This window comes from Neoarius graeffei, chromosome 1 (assembly GCF_027579695.1).
Source record: "Neoarius graeffei isolate fNeoGra1 chromosome 1, fNeoGra1.pri, whole genome shotgun sequence".
Classification (NCBI taxonomy): domain Eukaryota; kingdom Metazoa; phylum Chordata; class Actinopteri; order Siluriformes; family Ariidae; genus Neoarius; species Neoarius graeffei.
Genome location: NC_083569.1, coordinates 111,504,488 through 111,520,050, shown reverse-complemented (window position 1 = coordinate 111,520,050; position 15,563 = coordinate 111,504,488). Strand labels below are relative to the sequence as shown.

At 41.7% G+C, this 15,563-nt stretch overlaps 1 protein-coding gene across 1 annotated transcript in view; it reads right to left on the bottom strand.

The window, feature by feature from the left end:
• Nucleotides 1–1,450: 1,450 nt before the first annotated feature.
• nom1 (nucleolar protein with MIF4G domain 1) overlaps nucleotides 1,451–15,563 on the bottom strand; it is a 15,940-nt gene continuing 1,827 nt past the window's right edge. The window contains exons 4-12 of the mRNA XM_060915206.1: nucleotides 14,875–14,932; nucleotides 14,291–14,617; nucleotides 8,618–8,728; nucleotides 6,838–7,002; nucleotides 6,463–6,584; nucleotides 6,223–6,355; nucleotides 5,722–5,853; nucleotides 5,072–5,181; nucleotides 1,451–2,029 (exon numbers count right to left, since the gene is read on the bottom strand). Of these exons, the coding sequence (XP_060771189.1) occupies nucleotides 1,867–2,029; nucleotides 5,072–5,181; nucleotides 5,722–5,853; nucleotides 6,223–6,355; nucleotides 6,463–6,584; nucleotides 6,838–7,002; nucleotides 8,618–8,728; nucleotides 14,291–14,617; nucleotides 14,875–14,932 (1,321 nt within the window). The 3' untranslated portion in view covers nucleotides 1,451–1,866. The remainder of the gene's footprint in view (nucleotides 2,030–5,071; nucleotides 5,182–5,721; nucleotides 5,854–6,222; nucleotides 6,356–6,462; nucleotides 6,585–6,837; nucleotides 7,003–8,617; nucleotides 8,729–14,290; nucleotides 14,618–14,874; nucleotides 14,933–15,563) is intronic.

Genomic DNA, 15,563 nt, shown 5'->3' with positions numbered 1-15,563 from the left:
GTGGCCGGCGAGGGCCTTTCTGTGCGGAGTTTGCATGTTCTCCCCGTGTCCGCGTGGGTTTCCTCCAGGTGCTCCGGTTTCCCCCACAGTCCAAAGACATGCAGGTTAGGTTAACTGGTGACTCTAAATTGACCGTAGGTGTGAATGTGAGTGTGAATGGTTGTCTGTGTCTATGTGTCAGCCCTGTGATGACCTGGCGACTTGTCCAGGATGTACCCCGCCTTTCGCCCGTAGTCAGCTGGGATAGGCTCCAGCTTGCCTGCGACCCTGTAGAACAGGATAAAGCAGCTAGAGATGAATGAGATTTATTTATTTATATTAATATAAATTTATTATTTATTAATCTAGATGTGAAAAATTAAGAAGTGAAAATAAAATCTAAATCATAATAATATCCATGTGTAAAAGTCCATTACAAACAACAACAACAACGTGAGGCTAAAAGCAAGATTATAAACAATATAAACACATGAAACATTTTTAGAAAGCACTGGGAATCCCTGAGGGTTAATGATTATTCACAGCAGGGTGTTGTTTCATTAAAACCCATTACTTTTCACAAGCTGCGGTGAGTGTTATTGTGTTAAACTCTGAGCAGTGAAGGTTGTTGACAGGAGAAACATCTCCTCAGAGCTTCTGACCCCGGATGACCTGCTCATGCGCTCTGACCGTTACGCGCCCGCGCCGATGCTAATGTTGCTAATTAATCAGGCTGTGGGCTCGAATGTCGCAGCGAGTCTCTGCTATGTCCCCGCGTCACTCTCTCCCACGGGCCGAGCGGCAATATTTCACCTGTCAACACACCACAACACCGGGAGTCTTTCCTTCTTTCATTTCACCTCCTTCATCCACAGTTTAAACGATTCCAAAGCCAAAAAATATGATTCTGAGGCAAAAATTAATGTTCTGATGCAACATTAGCATCGAGGCCAAGTATTCAGAGCGCGCGCGAGAGGTTTTACCTCAGATGGATGACCTCGATAACACCCTTCATGCTAATTTCAGTCACAAAATACTCAGAAATAATTGTTTATCCCTTATATCTCCTCAGGGAATACCTTATTAGCTTGTGTCAGCTTTCTAGCTCGTATTTAACAGTTAATTTTTGAACATTTATGCATTTTAGTTTAAATTTTCTCTCAGAAATATAGCCAAGTTACCTCAGGATAACTAGCTGTGCTATAGCCTGGTCCTGGATATGCTGTTATTTTGGCATTTAATCAAAACTGCTACTTCTGTTTTCGTCTCCTGAGGCTTTAATACTTACATTTTTACTTCATTTGAATATAATACCTCTTTTTTACTCGTCTAATTTTTACACATCACTTTGAGCTAATACATGTCTGATAAACTCTCTGTACAATGTTCCTTCTTCACCTTAGTCTTTCTTTCTTTCAAGAAAGACCCAGTATACTTTAATAAATTCATAAAATGTCACATTTTTATAAAGTATCTGTTAAATCTTTTATTGAAAAGGTTATAAAACTTGACACCAACTGAATTCGTAATTTTCCAAGTCTTGTCTTTCGATTATCATTTTCTGAAACTCGTACACCTTTTTTTCATCAAAAATAAAATAATTCAGAATTAATATCTTTAACATCTTCATACAATATGAAAATATAAACAATATTTGATGTTGTTCATCCAACAAGTGTTATTTTTTGCTTATTTCCGAAGCAGCCGAGGCTCCTTGTTTAAATTAGACTCGAAGGCCAAATTGTCCTTCCACTAAAAATGTGCTGCAAAGGGAAAAACAAAGCCCCCGAAACCATCTTCCTCATTATTTGGGTTGAAGAGCCACCTGCTGGACAAAATCTGTTGAATTCCTCAAAATTTTCTCCAGGAGTCTCAACTGCTTGTGTTCTACAGTTTCAGCTTGGCGTCATGCTCCTCCATGGCCTTGATGGCGAGCTCAGCTCTCTTGTTCAGCAGCATTCCCTCCATTTGTGCGCTACGAAGTAGGAAATGCCTGATGAAGAGCTTCAGTCCTTCACGTAGCATTCCAAGCTTGGGAATTCCAGAAATCCTGATCGGAGAGAACACACCAAAGCTCAAACTTCACTCATACAGCGTTATGTTTCTATAAGAACAGCATCTCAAAGCACCCCATGGTTAATTAAGTGGGAAGTGATAACAGGGACTAACTAACGTATACGTAAATGGATAAGTATGACGTGTTGATTTATAATTAAAAAAAAAGCAATTATTGGCATATTGCTGTGGTATAAGAGGAATAAAACATAGTGATGTGCTATAATAGAAAAATAACAAATGCCACCCCATCACTGATTATTTTCCTATAACAGCACAACACAAGGTGTTCCTCATTATTCCTTACTTAGTAACATTATTAGCCAAGTGTATCAGCTCTTTATGCTCGGCTCTAGTTAAAAGAATACTTAAACCAGTTACTACTTAAAAGGAACAAAAATAGCATTTAAATAGCAGGGATTCCTGATAAACGTTTACAGGAAATGACATCAGTGTCAGTTTATCAGTTAAAAGTAATGGACAAAACCTCTGTGATGTCACTCAAAGGATTTCTGAAGAGCAGGTTTGAAACTCGGAGGCTATGGGCATTGCCATCTTGGCAGCGCCTGCCTGACGCCACCTTACTCCTGGCTAGTCCACAAATGGAGAAAGGGACGGGGAGAGAGAAGCCTGGCTGCTAGAATAGTATGACTGGAACACGTTTACTAACCTCGAAGCTACCAAGCTAGGTATGCAAGCTAGCCATGCAAGCTAGCCAAAAAGCTACTGGCTAAACTAAAAGAAGCCACTCCATAAAGATACAGATCATAGCCTCAACGGCCGGTTTACAAAAAATAAAAATCACTGGGCGTGTAACTGTTTGATACCATATTTGATCAACAAGTGTCATATTTTCAATCTTAATTATTGTTAATAAAAACAGCATTAGTGATAATATCAGTTTAGATAACTACAGTGGTGCTTGAAAGTTTGTGAACCCTTTAGAATTTTCTATTTTTCTGCATAAATATGACCGAAAACAACATCAAATTTTCACACAAGTCCTAAAAGTAGATAAAAAGAACCCAGTTAAACAAACGAGACAAAAATATTATACTTGGTCATTTATTTATTGAGGAAAATGATCCAATATTACATATCTGTGAGTGGGAAAAGTATGTGAACCTTTGCTTTCAGTATCTGGTGTGACCCCCTTGTGCAGCAATAACTGCAACTAAAGGTTTGCGGTAACTGTTGATCAGTCCTGCACACCGGCTTGGAGGAATTTTAGCCCATTCCTCCATACAGAACAGCTTCAACTCTGGGATGTTGGTGGGTTTCCTCACATGAACGGCTCGCTTCAGGTCCTTCCACAACATTTCCATTGGATTAAGGTCAGGACTTTGACTTGGCCATTCCAAAACATTAACTTTATTCTTCTTTAACCATCCTTTGGTAGAATGACTTGTGTGCTCAGGGTCGTTGTCTTGCTGCATGACCCACCTTCTCTTGAGATTCAGTTCATGGACAGATGTCCTGACATTTTCCTTTAGAATTCGCTGGTGTAATTCAGAATTCATTGCTCCATCAATGATGGCAAGCCGTCCTGGCCCAGATGCAGCAAAACAGGCCCAAACCATGATACTACCACCACCATGTTTCACAGATGGGATAAGATTCTTATGCTGGAATGCAGTGTTTTCCTTTCTCCAAACATAACGCTTCTCATTTAAACCAGATTTTGGTCTCATCCGTCCACAAAACATTTTTCCAATAACCTTCTGGCTTTTCCACATGATCTTTAGCAAACTGCAGACGAGCAGCAATGTCCTTTTTGGAGAGCAGTGGCTTTCTCCTTGCAACCTTGCCATGCACTCCATTGTTGTTCAGTGTTTTCCTGATGGTGGACTCATGAACATTAATATTAGCCAATGTGAGAGAGGCCTTCAGTTGCTTAGAAGTTACCCTGGGGTCCTTTGTGACCTCGCCGACTATTACACGCCTTGCTCTTAGAGTGATCTTTGTTGGTCGACCACTCCTGGGGAGGGGAACAATGGTCTTGAATTTCCTCCATTTGTACACAATCTGTCTGACTGTGGATTGGTGGAGTCCAAACTCTTTAGAGATGGTTTTGTAACCTTTTCCAGCCTGCTGAGCATCAACAACACCTTTTCTGAGGTCCTCAGAAATCTCCTTTGTTTGTGCCATGATACACTTCCACAAACATGTTGTGAAGATCCGACTTTGATAGATCCCTGTTCTTTAAATAAAACAGGGTGCCCGCTCACCCCTGATTGTCATCCCATTGACTGAAAACACCTGACTCTAATTTCACCTTCAAATTAACTGCTAATCCTAGAGGTTCACATACTTTTGCCACTCACAGATATGTAATATTAGATCATTTTCCTCAATAAATAAATGACTAAGTATAATATTTTCATCTCATTTGTTTAACTGGGTTCTCTTTATCTACTTTTAGGACTTGTGTGACAATCTGATTATGAAATCCACCGTACTCAAAACTAAAAAAACCCCGACCTCCAACATGGAAAAGTGCAACGGGATGATCATTCAACTCGGAAGCCGGGGACTTTGAGCTCTCCGACGTAAACAAACCTGACGTCACAAAAAAATGGCAGCAAACTCAGTCAACAGAATCAAGCAGAACTTCTTTTGGATTATTTTCTATTTAAAAGTAGAATTTTACTGCCTGTGTAGCTTTTCTGTTGTGAAAAGGTTCACCATCATTTTACCTCATTCCTCTTTGTTCATCGCACAGAAATAATTAATGTACATCTTCTTAACATATTTATCAAATGTTTATGAGCCTGTTTTGGGAATCCATGTTTTTTTTTTCCTGAACTGAATCACTGGAAGGTTTTCAGATCAGAACTTGGGGAAATCAGCTTGAAAGTTTCTGAATACAGTGGAAGGGGACATGAACAGGATGACTTAAAGATGCAATAGTGAAGTGATTCAGGCAACCTCAGGGGTCTGAACTGATGTCATACTTTTATATGGTCATACATGTATAAAGTCTGTATGTCTGTGTGATGTGTGTTTATGTGCCTCTATATGTAGTGTGGAAACTCACCGGCTGAAAATGTGAACCAGATCCTCCTCCTGAGTCTGCTGGAAGAGTTTGGACAGGATCTGCCTCAAAAATTTGACCTTGGGCTTATCAAGTTCTCCAAACTCTATGGCCTGAGAGAGAGAGAGAGAAAAAGAATGAGAGAAGGAGAGAGAGAGAGAGAGAGAGAGAGAGACGGGGGAGCGAGATAGAGAGAGAGAGGCATAGGGAGAGAGAGCAAGCGAGCAAGAGAGAAAGTGAGAAAGAATGAGAGATGGGGAGAGAGAGCACCACAGGGGGGAGGGGGAGAGAGTGAGATAGAGAGAGAGAGAGGCACAGGGAGAAAGAGCGAGAGAGAGAGACGGGGAGAGAGAGAGAGGGGGAGATAGACGGGGAGAGAGAGCGAGAGGCACAGGGAGAGAGAGCGAGGCACGTGGAGAGAGAGAGAGAAAAGTCAAATGTGTGATGAATAATGTTTCCCATTCTGTAAGTAACAAACTTATTTCTACTATCATTTATATTCGAAACAATTTAGAGATTCTGATCATGCAGAGAATACTAAATACTTGTAATAATAATAATAAACAATTTACAATGACAAATCAGTCATGGTGCCTAGAATTTAATCACTGAAGCCCTCAGTCCCAGGGAATGCTGGGTAATCTCTCACCTACCTTGAGGATGGAGAGTGAGAGTGAGTTCTTGGTTAACAGATGTGTGACCATCTGGACGAGGTTCGTAAAGGAACTGCTCGACAGGGTTGCCAGATCTTTAAACTTATCCCACAGACAGAACTGGAATGTCATCTGGAAGACGAACAAGGCGATTTTCACATACAACAGTCTCTAGAGTTTACACAGAATGGTGCGAAAAACAAAACACACTGAGTGAGCGGCAGTTCTGTGGGTGGAAACAAACGCCTGATAAGAGAGGTCAGAGGAAAACTGACAGATTGGTTTGAACTTTTTTTGCCAGGAAGGATATAGTAACTCATATAATCACTCTTTACAACCGTGGTGAGCAGAAAAGCATCGCAGCATGATGCTCTCTTAGAATCAGGAACAAGTTCCTATTAAAGTGGCTGCTGAGTGTAGTTATCAACATGAATAAAGTCAGAAAAAAAAAAAGTACTGAAGAGGGAAGGACAGAGGGTGTCAATGAATTGCTCGTGTTACCTGGAAGCGTCGGTCATGTGCACAAAACTTCTCTGCTAAAACTGCGTAGAAGCTGTTGAAGGTTTTCTCCTGCAGGCAGCAGTCGAGCAGAACGTGAATGATATCACGCTCCTGCTGACCTTTCAGACCCAGTCTGGAGAAAAGAAAGTGTGACGTGAACAGCCAGTAGTTGAGATTTCGAGAAAGAGGAATAAAAGACCAAAAAAAGAATCAATAAGAAAAAATGAAAGTGCTCCAAACCTGAGGAGCTTCTCGAAGGCGTCCAGATAATCCTCACTGGTCATAATGACGCAGAAGATGTTCCTCCTGATGTCCGTGTTCATGCGCTGTTTGCGTGCCAGCTCCAGCACTTTGGCACTGAACTGAGAGATGAACAGTGACACGGAGAGCAACACAGCTAACAAGAAAATCCTAACCCCCTTTTTTTTTTTTAAACTACAAAAACCAGTGTGCATCAGCAAACAAGTCAGCGCCATGCTAACAGCTAAATCATGATTCATTCATCGAGATCAAGTCGCAAAGATGAAGCAAAAGTAACTAAAAACAAGCCAGCTTTCATATCCCACGTCCTTCTCTTCACTGTTACATTTTCAGCATTAAAGGAAGCGTGTTCACCTGTTTGCCTTTAACGGGCTGCGTTGTCGGTTTGTCATCGTTAATCATGGGCGCTCCGCTCCAAGATGACCCAACGATCCACCAGCGTCCAACGCGCTGTGCTTCCAGAAGATTCTCCAAAGAAACTCTGAGCTTCACATCAGTGCCACTCGCCCGGTTCTGGATCTTCACAACACAACACGTCGAGAATGAACCACTTCAGGTCATACTGTTATGAGAAACTAATCAACAGCAGGGTGGTGTGATGAACTGGAGTCATGGTTTTCCCCCCCCAACACAGGAAGGTTATACAGTGATGTGCATTTTACAATAATTTAATGATTATGTATATTTAACTCTGCTTCTCTCGTCTAACAAATACAACCCCAAATCAGAAAACGTTTTGGACAGTACAGCATTTCCTACTTTGTAATGTTTCCATTCTTTCTCTCAAAACTTAAAAGATGTTTATGGACTGAAGACACCAAGTGATGAAGTGTTTCAGGTGTTATTTTGTCCCGTTCTTGCTGCAAACAGGTCTTAAGGTGTGTAACAGTACGGGGTCGTCACTGGCATATTTTTCATTTCTAAATTCTCCACACATTCTCTATTGGGGACAGAGAGGACACGCCCTCTTCTTCCACAGCCACGCCTTTGTAATGTGTGCAGAATGTGGTTTTGCATCGTCTTGTTGAAATCTCCCTGGAAAAGATGTCGTCTTGAAAGCAGCAGATGTTGCTCCAAAATCTCAGTGTACTTTTCAGCATTAATGCTCCATCACAGAAGTGTAAGTTACCTTTGCCAAGGGCACTGACACAACCCCATACCATGACACACCCTAGCTTTTGGACTTGTTACTGGTAACAATCTGGATGGTCCAGAGCACACGGTCTCCATTTCTTCCAAAAAAGACCTGGAAGACTGATTCGTCTGCCCACAATACATGTTTCCACTGTCTGATGGTCCATCCCAGACACCTTCGAGCCCAGAGAAGCCGACGGCTCTTCTGGACACAGTTAACATAAGGCTTCATTTTTGCACAGTAAAGTTTTAACTGGTGTTTGTGGATGTAACTCTGTATTGTAGCTTAACAAAGATTTGCCAAAGTAATCCAGAGCCCATGTGGTTCTATCAGCTGTAGATGAATGACAGTTCTTGATGTAGTGAGGGATCGGAGATCACGGGTGTTCAGATTAGGCTTGGGCCCTTTACCCACCGAAATTCCTCCAGATTTCTTGAATTGCTTAATGATATTATGCACCATAGAGGATCAAATATCCAAATCTCTTCCTATCTTTCTTTCAGGAACACTGTTTTTAAGCATTTCAATAATTTTCTTACACATTTGTGACAAACTGGAGAGCTTCAACCCATCTTTACTCTTCAAAGACTCGGCCTTTCCTGGATACTGGTTTTGTACCAAATCATGATTACAATCACCTGCTGACATCACCTGTTTCAAATCACATCATTATTTAAGTACTTTACCTCATTACTAGCCCTAACTTTCCCCGTCCCAACTTTTTTTGGAATGTGTTACAGGCCTGAAATGTATATTAACAAATGGAATGAAGCTGATCAACAAAACATGAAATATGTTGGGTTCATGCTGTCTGCAATGAAATACAAGTCAAAGTCAATTTAGAAATCACTGCTTTCTTTTTTATTTGTATTTTCTATTTTCCAACTTTTTCTGATTTGGGGCTGGAATTAACTTTAAAAATAGCTAATATAATTTTCACAGATAAAATTTAGGTATTTTGTAGAGAGTTGCTGCTCCCTAGTGGCGAATGTGTCTCACCAGTGTGCGCTGCAGTTTCCTCAGTCTCTCCACAGGCTCGGGGTCGTAACCTGGAATTTTCCGCATGTCATTGTTCTTCAGCGCCAGCATGGTCTCTAACATGAAGCGCACCTGAGAGAGAGAGAGAGAGAGAGAGAGAGAGAGAGAGAGGGGCAGAAAGTGAGTGACACACAGTGCGTTTACATGCACATCCAAATCGAGCTACTGTCGGTAATCGAGCTAAGGGTCCCAGCAGGGGTACCAGAGAAATCCAATCCTACATGCACACAAGGAAATCGAGCTATTGTGTGAGGTACATTGTGCACCCGAGCCACAGGTGGCGCTACACGACCCATCGTGTTGGTACACTTCCGGTTGTCGTCATGAAGAAGAGCTATTCAAGAGTATAAACAAAGTTATCAGCAGTGTTGCCAGATACTGCTGACGTTTTCCAGCCCAAAACATGTTCAAATCCGCCAAAATGCACTTAAAACCGCCCAATCTGGCAACACTGGCAGTTCCGTGTTCACAAGTTCCGTGTTCAAGCTGTTAGGCTTGCTCTAACAGACTGTATGGCTACAAACTGTCCTGCGCAGACCACTGTTTTGTAAGACAACTTATTTTGCACAATTGTATATTTTTCTAAAGTCCATTTTTTGCTTACAATTTAACTTATGTCTTAATAAACACACAAAAAGTTCAATTGTTTTGTTTTTATTGACATTCTTCAGATGTTGGACATCTATATACACACACACACACACACACACACACACAAATACAGTGACTTGTTTATGTACACAATTCACAGCTATGCAACAGCTGTACAGATGTATTTGGTGATACAGTAAGTGAGCTAAATTTTAACAGTGCAAACAATGCCGCAAAAAGAAAAGATTCATGCCGTTGTCATGCCGACCGAGGCTGTTGTGTTTCCCGCTTGTGGTCTCGTCACTCGTCACTTCCGGAAGGGGCAGTGCTGAAGTAAGCGGCTCGACTACGTAGCTCGATAGGGTTTACATGCACTAAGTAGCTCGGCTAAAATCGCATAATCTAGGTTGTGTAGCTCGATTATGAGAAATCAAGTTCGGTTCGATTTCAGCCGAGCTAAGGTGTTTCCATGGCATTTAGAACTTCGATTTCAGTCGAGCAACGGCAGAAATTAGATTTTCTCTATGTGCATGTAAACGCACTAACTGACAGACAGACAGTGAGGGACAGGCAGAGAGAGAGCAGAAGAGAGAATATCATACATGGATGAAAAGTGATGTACAAATATGCGATGTTGAATAATCAGACAGAGAGAGAGAGAGAGAGGCAGAAAGCTATACAAATAGAGACAGACACGTATTGAAAGATAAGACAGACAGATAGACAGAAACACAGACAAACAGAGACATGGAGAGATACAGAGATAGATACAGACACGGAGCCAAAGACAGACAGACATGGAGACAGACAGACAAGACACAGACAGACAGACAGACATGGAAACAGACACGGAGACACAGACAGACACGGAAATACAGAAACAGACAGATAAACACAGAGATGCCTACCCCAAATTTTGAATTTCAGTATTCTTGAAAACATTTTTCAGTATTTTGGAATGACTTTCAGTAACATTAATTTATGTGCATTTCCATTATAAAGAGGTGTATATACCAATATGTTTAACATTTAAATTATTAAAAAGAACTGTTTTGTGTGAACTGAATAAACAAAACACAGGGATGAGAATGAAAAATATTTAAAAAGTCTGAAAAAACCAGGGCAGGGCCCATAGCCCAAGGGGGCGGGGCCCATGGCCCAGGGGGCGGGGCCCAGGGGTTCCAGGGGCTAATGATTTTTTGGCTATTTTTTATTTATTTATTTATTTTTTTTACCCCAAAACCATTAATTTTATCAGCAAAAAGTTGCAATGTATTTGGAAATAAATTCCCCTTCTTGGTGGACAACCAGGTGAAAATGATTAATATGGTACAAGAGACTTGTTTTTAATCAATTCACATTTGATGATTTCAAAAAATCAATGCACCTTTTAATATAAACGAGCTCTACAGTATTATATTTCTGCATTTTTGCTATTCATGTCTTTGAATACTCTAATCCTTTACAATGAAGTGCAAACCAGAAAAAAGTTCTGTCATATAATTCTCTGAAGCTTTCTTCTGATGTTATCATGGTAGCAGGAGCTCTTGCATATTAAGCAGGCAACATTCAACATCACTCATCACTTCCCTTTCAACTGTTGTGTGTACCAACTAGGTTTTATCTGGACAGGATGTTGTGTAATGTAATGCATATACCATACGGTCAATTTGAAGATCGAGATGGTGATTTTGAGTTAAAGAACAGGCATGTACAACTGGCATTACATATTGGAAATAGTTTTTGATTTAAAAAATTTTAAGTTCATCTCGGCCTAAAAAAATGTGGGCAGACGCTCCCGCACGGCACATCCTAGCAATTCCCCCCCATGAAATGAGCAATAAGTAGGAGAGTTATACACGGTATCATACCTAAAATTTTATCAGAAATATAGATATGATACTATGATTCTCCCCAACATGCTACATTAGACAAGCTAACCTCATTTATAAAAAGATACACACTTATATATGACATGTATTTGATATATATGATGTATATTCATACATTGTTACTTTACGGAAATCTTCAATAAGTTTGGTCTTTTCATGACAGCCTGTTGTAGACCTATAATGCACATGAACTGACACTCCTCACCTCAACATGTCCTTTACAATCATTTAAGCCACCATGGGCAATGCTGAAACCACTGCTGCAAACAGTACATCGCGCGAAACGGTCATTATTTTCTACCCTTATTAGACAGGGAGATTCTTTTGTGTAATCTGAGCTGAAGTGGGTTTTGTACTTTCGTTTTTTGGGGTGCGCGCTCTCTCTCTGCTATGCCGGTCGATCCTCAAGAAAAGGGATAAAAGCCCGCCCACACTGAAAGCTGACTGGCTTATTTTGCTGAGTAACCCAATCAGGATGCTCTTTGTCTGGCATGCGCTACATGAACAGGCACACAGGCAGTGTTGCCACATTGGGTGGTTTTAAGTGCATTTTGGCGGGTTTTGAACATATTTTGGGATGGAAAACGTCAGCAATATCTGGCAACACTGCACACAGTCTCCCTCGTGCGCGCACATTCTAAGGTGCGTGATGCAGACCTTAATGTTGCGCGCGCACGCTCTTGCTCGCTTCTATCAATATGCAGGAGACTCCCGGAAGTTCTGGGAGACTTGGGATGTCTGCGTTATAAGGTGACCACAGATCGTTAATCATACCCCCCCGAAAATTTCTCAACGGATTTACATCAATCTCAAAAACGATCATTTTGGTCCGAAAAAGTCGGAAATCCGCCGATCGGCGGAAAATTCTCATCCCTGAAAACACGAGCAGCCATCTCAACTGAATTTCCACTCAACAAATTTCTAGAGCATACAATATATCACATTTTTATAAATACAATAGTGTTCCCTGTTTGCAGACATTACGGTTGACTACCAATCATTGGTATTGAATGTAACTCCTCAAAAGTATTATATTATATTGCCTGGCAAAATGTTCTACCTGTTAACAGATTCTAATAAAATTAAAAAAATATTTCTTATTTCATGCGACATTGTTATCTTAATGTCCCTGAAGCATTATAGCATAATGCTTCAGAAGAGACATTGAATAAAATGACATTTAATATTGTATTTAAAACAGTGGAATGATCAATTTTTTGCCACAATCCCAACAGCACTAATCATAAAATTCTGTTTTTGATCATACTACATGTACATTTGCACTTGCAACACTGAAAAGACTTTGAATTAAAGAAGTACAGCCAGTGTTTGATATTTCAGTGAATAAAAATCAGACATGTAAAAAGAAACTGAATAAGTTTAACTCACATTTCATGGCACTAATCGGCAAGTTCAACTCCAAGCACAGGTCAACCATCACCGCTTCAGCACGGGTCACGTTCCGTGTCTTTTCATCCACAGATTTCGTAAAAAACTGCTGGATACCCCCAGATTTACTTTCCGCCTGACTCGCCATTTCAGCATACTCCATATGGTTTATTTGTAGTTGACATGCCGAGTGCAGTCATCGCGACCACCATGAGTGATGTTAATGTCAGTTCTACACAGTTTGCAGTGCGCGTATCCATTGCCCTTTTGACTGGGTGTAATGCACGGCCATTCTACCGTATCGAAAATATCGCGAACAAATGTGCGGAATCTGCGCATGTCACACACAGCATGTGCGGAATCTGCGCATGTCACACACAGCATGTGTGGAATCTGCGCATGTCACACACAGCATGTGCGGTTGTCATAAAAATAAATAGCCTCACCGTGAATCGCGCATGGATTGAAAAAGTCGCTTGGACATTTAAAAACAACTCACTGGAATTTTTTAAGACTTTATAATAATTCCGTACAGAATAACACTGTTTGCCGTAACATCGTATTTACGTAACTTTTCCGTACAAAGTATGGCCAATCCGTACTAGTAGGCATCTCTGTAAACAGACACGGAAATACAGAAACAGACAGATAAACAGAGACACGGAAACAGACAGACAGACAGGCAGGCAGACATGGAGACACAGACAGACATGGAAACATACAGGCAGACACAGACAGACACAGAAACAGCCACGGAGACACAGACAGACATACACAGGGGTGATAGCGTTCCGGCGCCGCGCCGGATTTCCGGCGTACCGCGGCGCCGGAAAAAAAAAAAAAATCTAGTTCGCCCATTATCCTGTGTCATTCTGAGATGCGCAGATAGACAGTAAAGGGAATTCGGAATTCCCTTTACTGTCTATCTGCGCATCTCAGAATGACACATGATAATGGGCGAACTAGATTTTTTTTTTTTCCGGCGCCGCGGTACGCCGGAAATCCGGCGCGGCGCCGGAACGCTATCACCCCTGCATACAGACACGGAAACAGACAGAAAGACACGGAGACACGGAAACAGACAGAAAGACACAGAGACACAGAAACAGACAGAAAGACACAGAGACACAGAAACAGACAGAAAGACATGGAGACACAGACAGACACGGAAATATAGAAACAGACATATAAACAGACACAGAAATACAGAAACAGATAGATAAACAGAGACACGGAAACAGACACAGACATGGAAACAGAAAGACAGACAGACAGACACAGAAATGGAAAGACAGACAGACAGAAACAGAAAGACAGACAGACAGGCAGACACAGAGACTGGTCAGACAGACACGGAAACAGACACGGAAACACAGACAGACAGACACGGAAATACAGAAACAGATAAACAGAGACATGGAAAGAGACAGACAGACACGGAAACAGAAAGACAGACAGACAGACAGACACGGAGACACACAGACAGGCAGACATGGAAACAGACAGGCAGACACAGAGAGACAGATAGACAGACACACAGACAGAGACTGTCTCTTGGACTTGACCAGCTCAGTAGTTCCCTATAGGAAGCTCCACCCCCGATAGTTCCTGCTCCACAGAAATCTCAGTTCCTGTGCTCGTGTTTCAGTTTATTCTAAGACAATGACAACTGATGGAACTGTGTTAGAGAATTTTGCACTGCTAATGAAATAACATCTACTCGAGAGTGAAACTCAGAACCTGGACACGTCACGTTCCTTACTCTGGTCTGGTCGCTGAAACGCGATCCCTCCGTGCTGGCTTTGCGCTGGGCTTCAGATATCAGCTCCTTCAGGCCCAGAGGATCGTCCTTCCTCAGGGAGAAGCCCACGTTCCTCAGCAGCAGCAGCATGAGCTCCACGTCCAGTGGTGTGAACGACAACAGCAGCCGCCTGAGCACGTCAAACAGCAGCAGCGAGTGCACCACCTGGAAGTTGTACATGTGCGCCAGCATGGAGGCCAGATTAGAGCACTCTTTACCCGTGATGGAACTGTCACGCTGGGTCTCATCGAAACGGCGCACCACCGTCTCCAGGAAATGAGCACCAACCTGAGAGACGGAAAGAGAACCGAGTTCTTACACGAATAAACAACGCAGCACCTGTCCTTATCCTTATCAGGAATCACCAGAATATGCAGAATTTTTCGTATACCGCAGTGCTGAGGAATACGAGATTGGGATTTATTAATAAACTCGAATGTGCTGCTATTGACACACTGCTGTGGTGTAAGAAGAATAAAATACTCCAGGATGAACTCTTACAGGAAATTAATAACAGTATGACACAGAATAAGGAAACATTGTACCTCCAGTCCAACCGTGTGATGCAGGATACTGACTAACAACATGTGCTCCATCAACAGCCTGAGGGGAAAAACAACAACACCAACAACAACAAGCAAGATGTTAAAATAAAATGATGAGCACCAGACATATGTAAGAAACGTTACACCTATTGAATATAACTTATATCCACAGATTCTCAATTGGATTGAGGTCTGGGCTTTGACTCGGCCATTCCAAGACATTTAAATGTTTCCTTTTAAACCACTCCAGTGTCGCTTTAGCAGTATGTTTAGGGTCAGTGACCTGCTGGAATGTGAACTTTCGTCCCAATCTCAAACAGGTTTTCCTCCAGAGTTGCCCTATATTTAGTGCCATCCATCTTTCCTTCAGTGCTGACCAGCTTTCCTGTCCCTGCATATGAAAAATATCCCCACAGCCTGATGCTGCCACCACCATGCTTCACTGTAGGAATGGTGTTCTCAGGGTGTTGGGTTTGCGCCACACAGGGCGTTTCCCATGATGGCCAAAAAGATCAATTTTAGTCTCATTTGACCAGAGAATCTTCCTCCATGTGTTTGGGGAGTCCGCCACATACTGTTGGGCAAACTCCAAACGTGTTTTCTGACTTTTGTATATCGAGGATATCTTTATACGGTACTGTACATCAGAGCAGGTGTATGAGAATTTGTTGTGATGCGGAATGAATAAA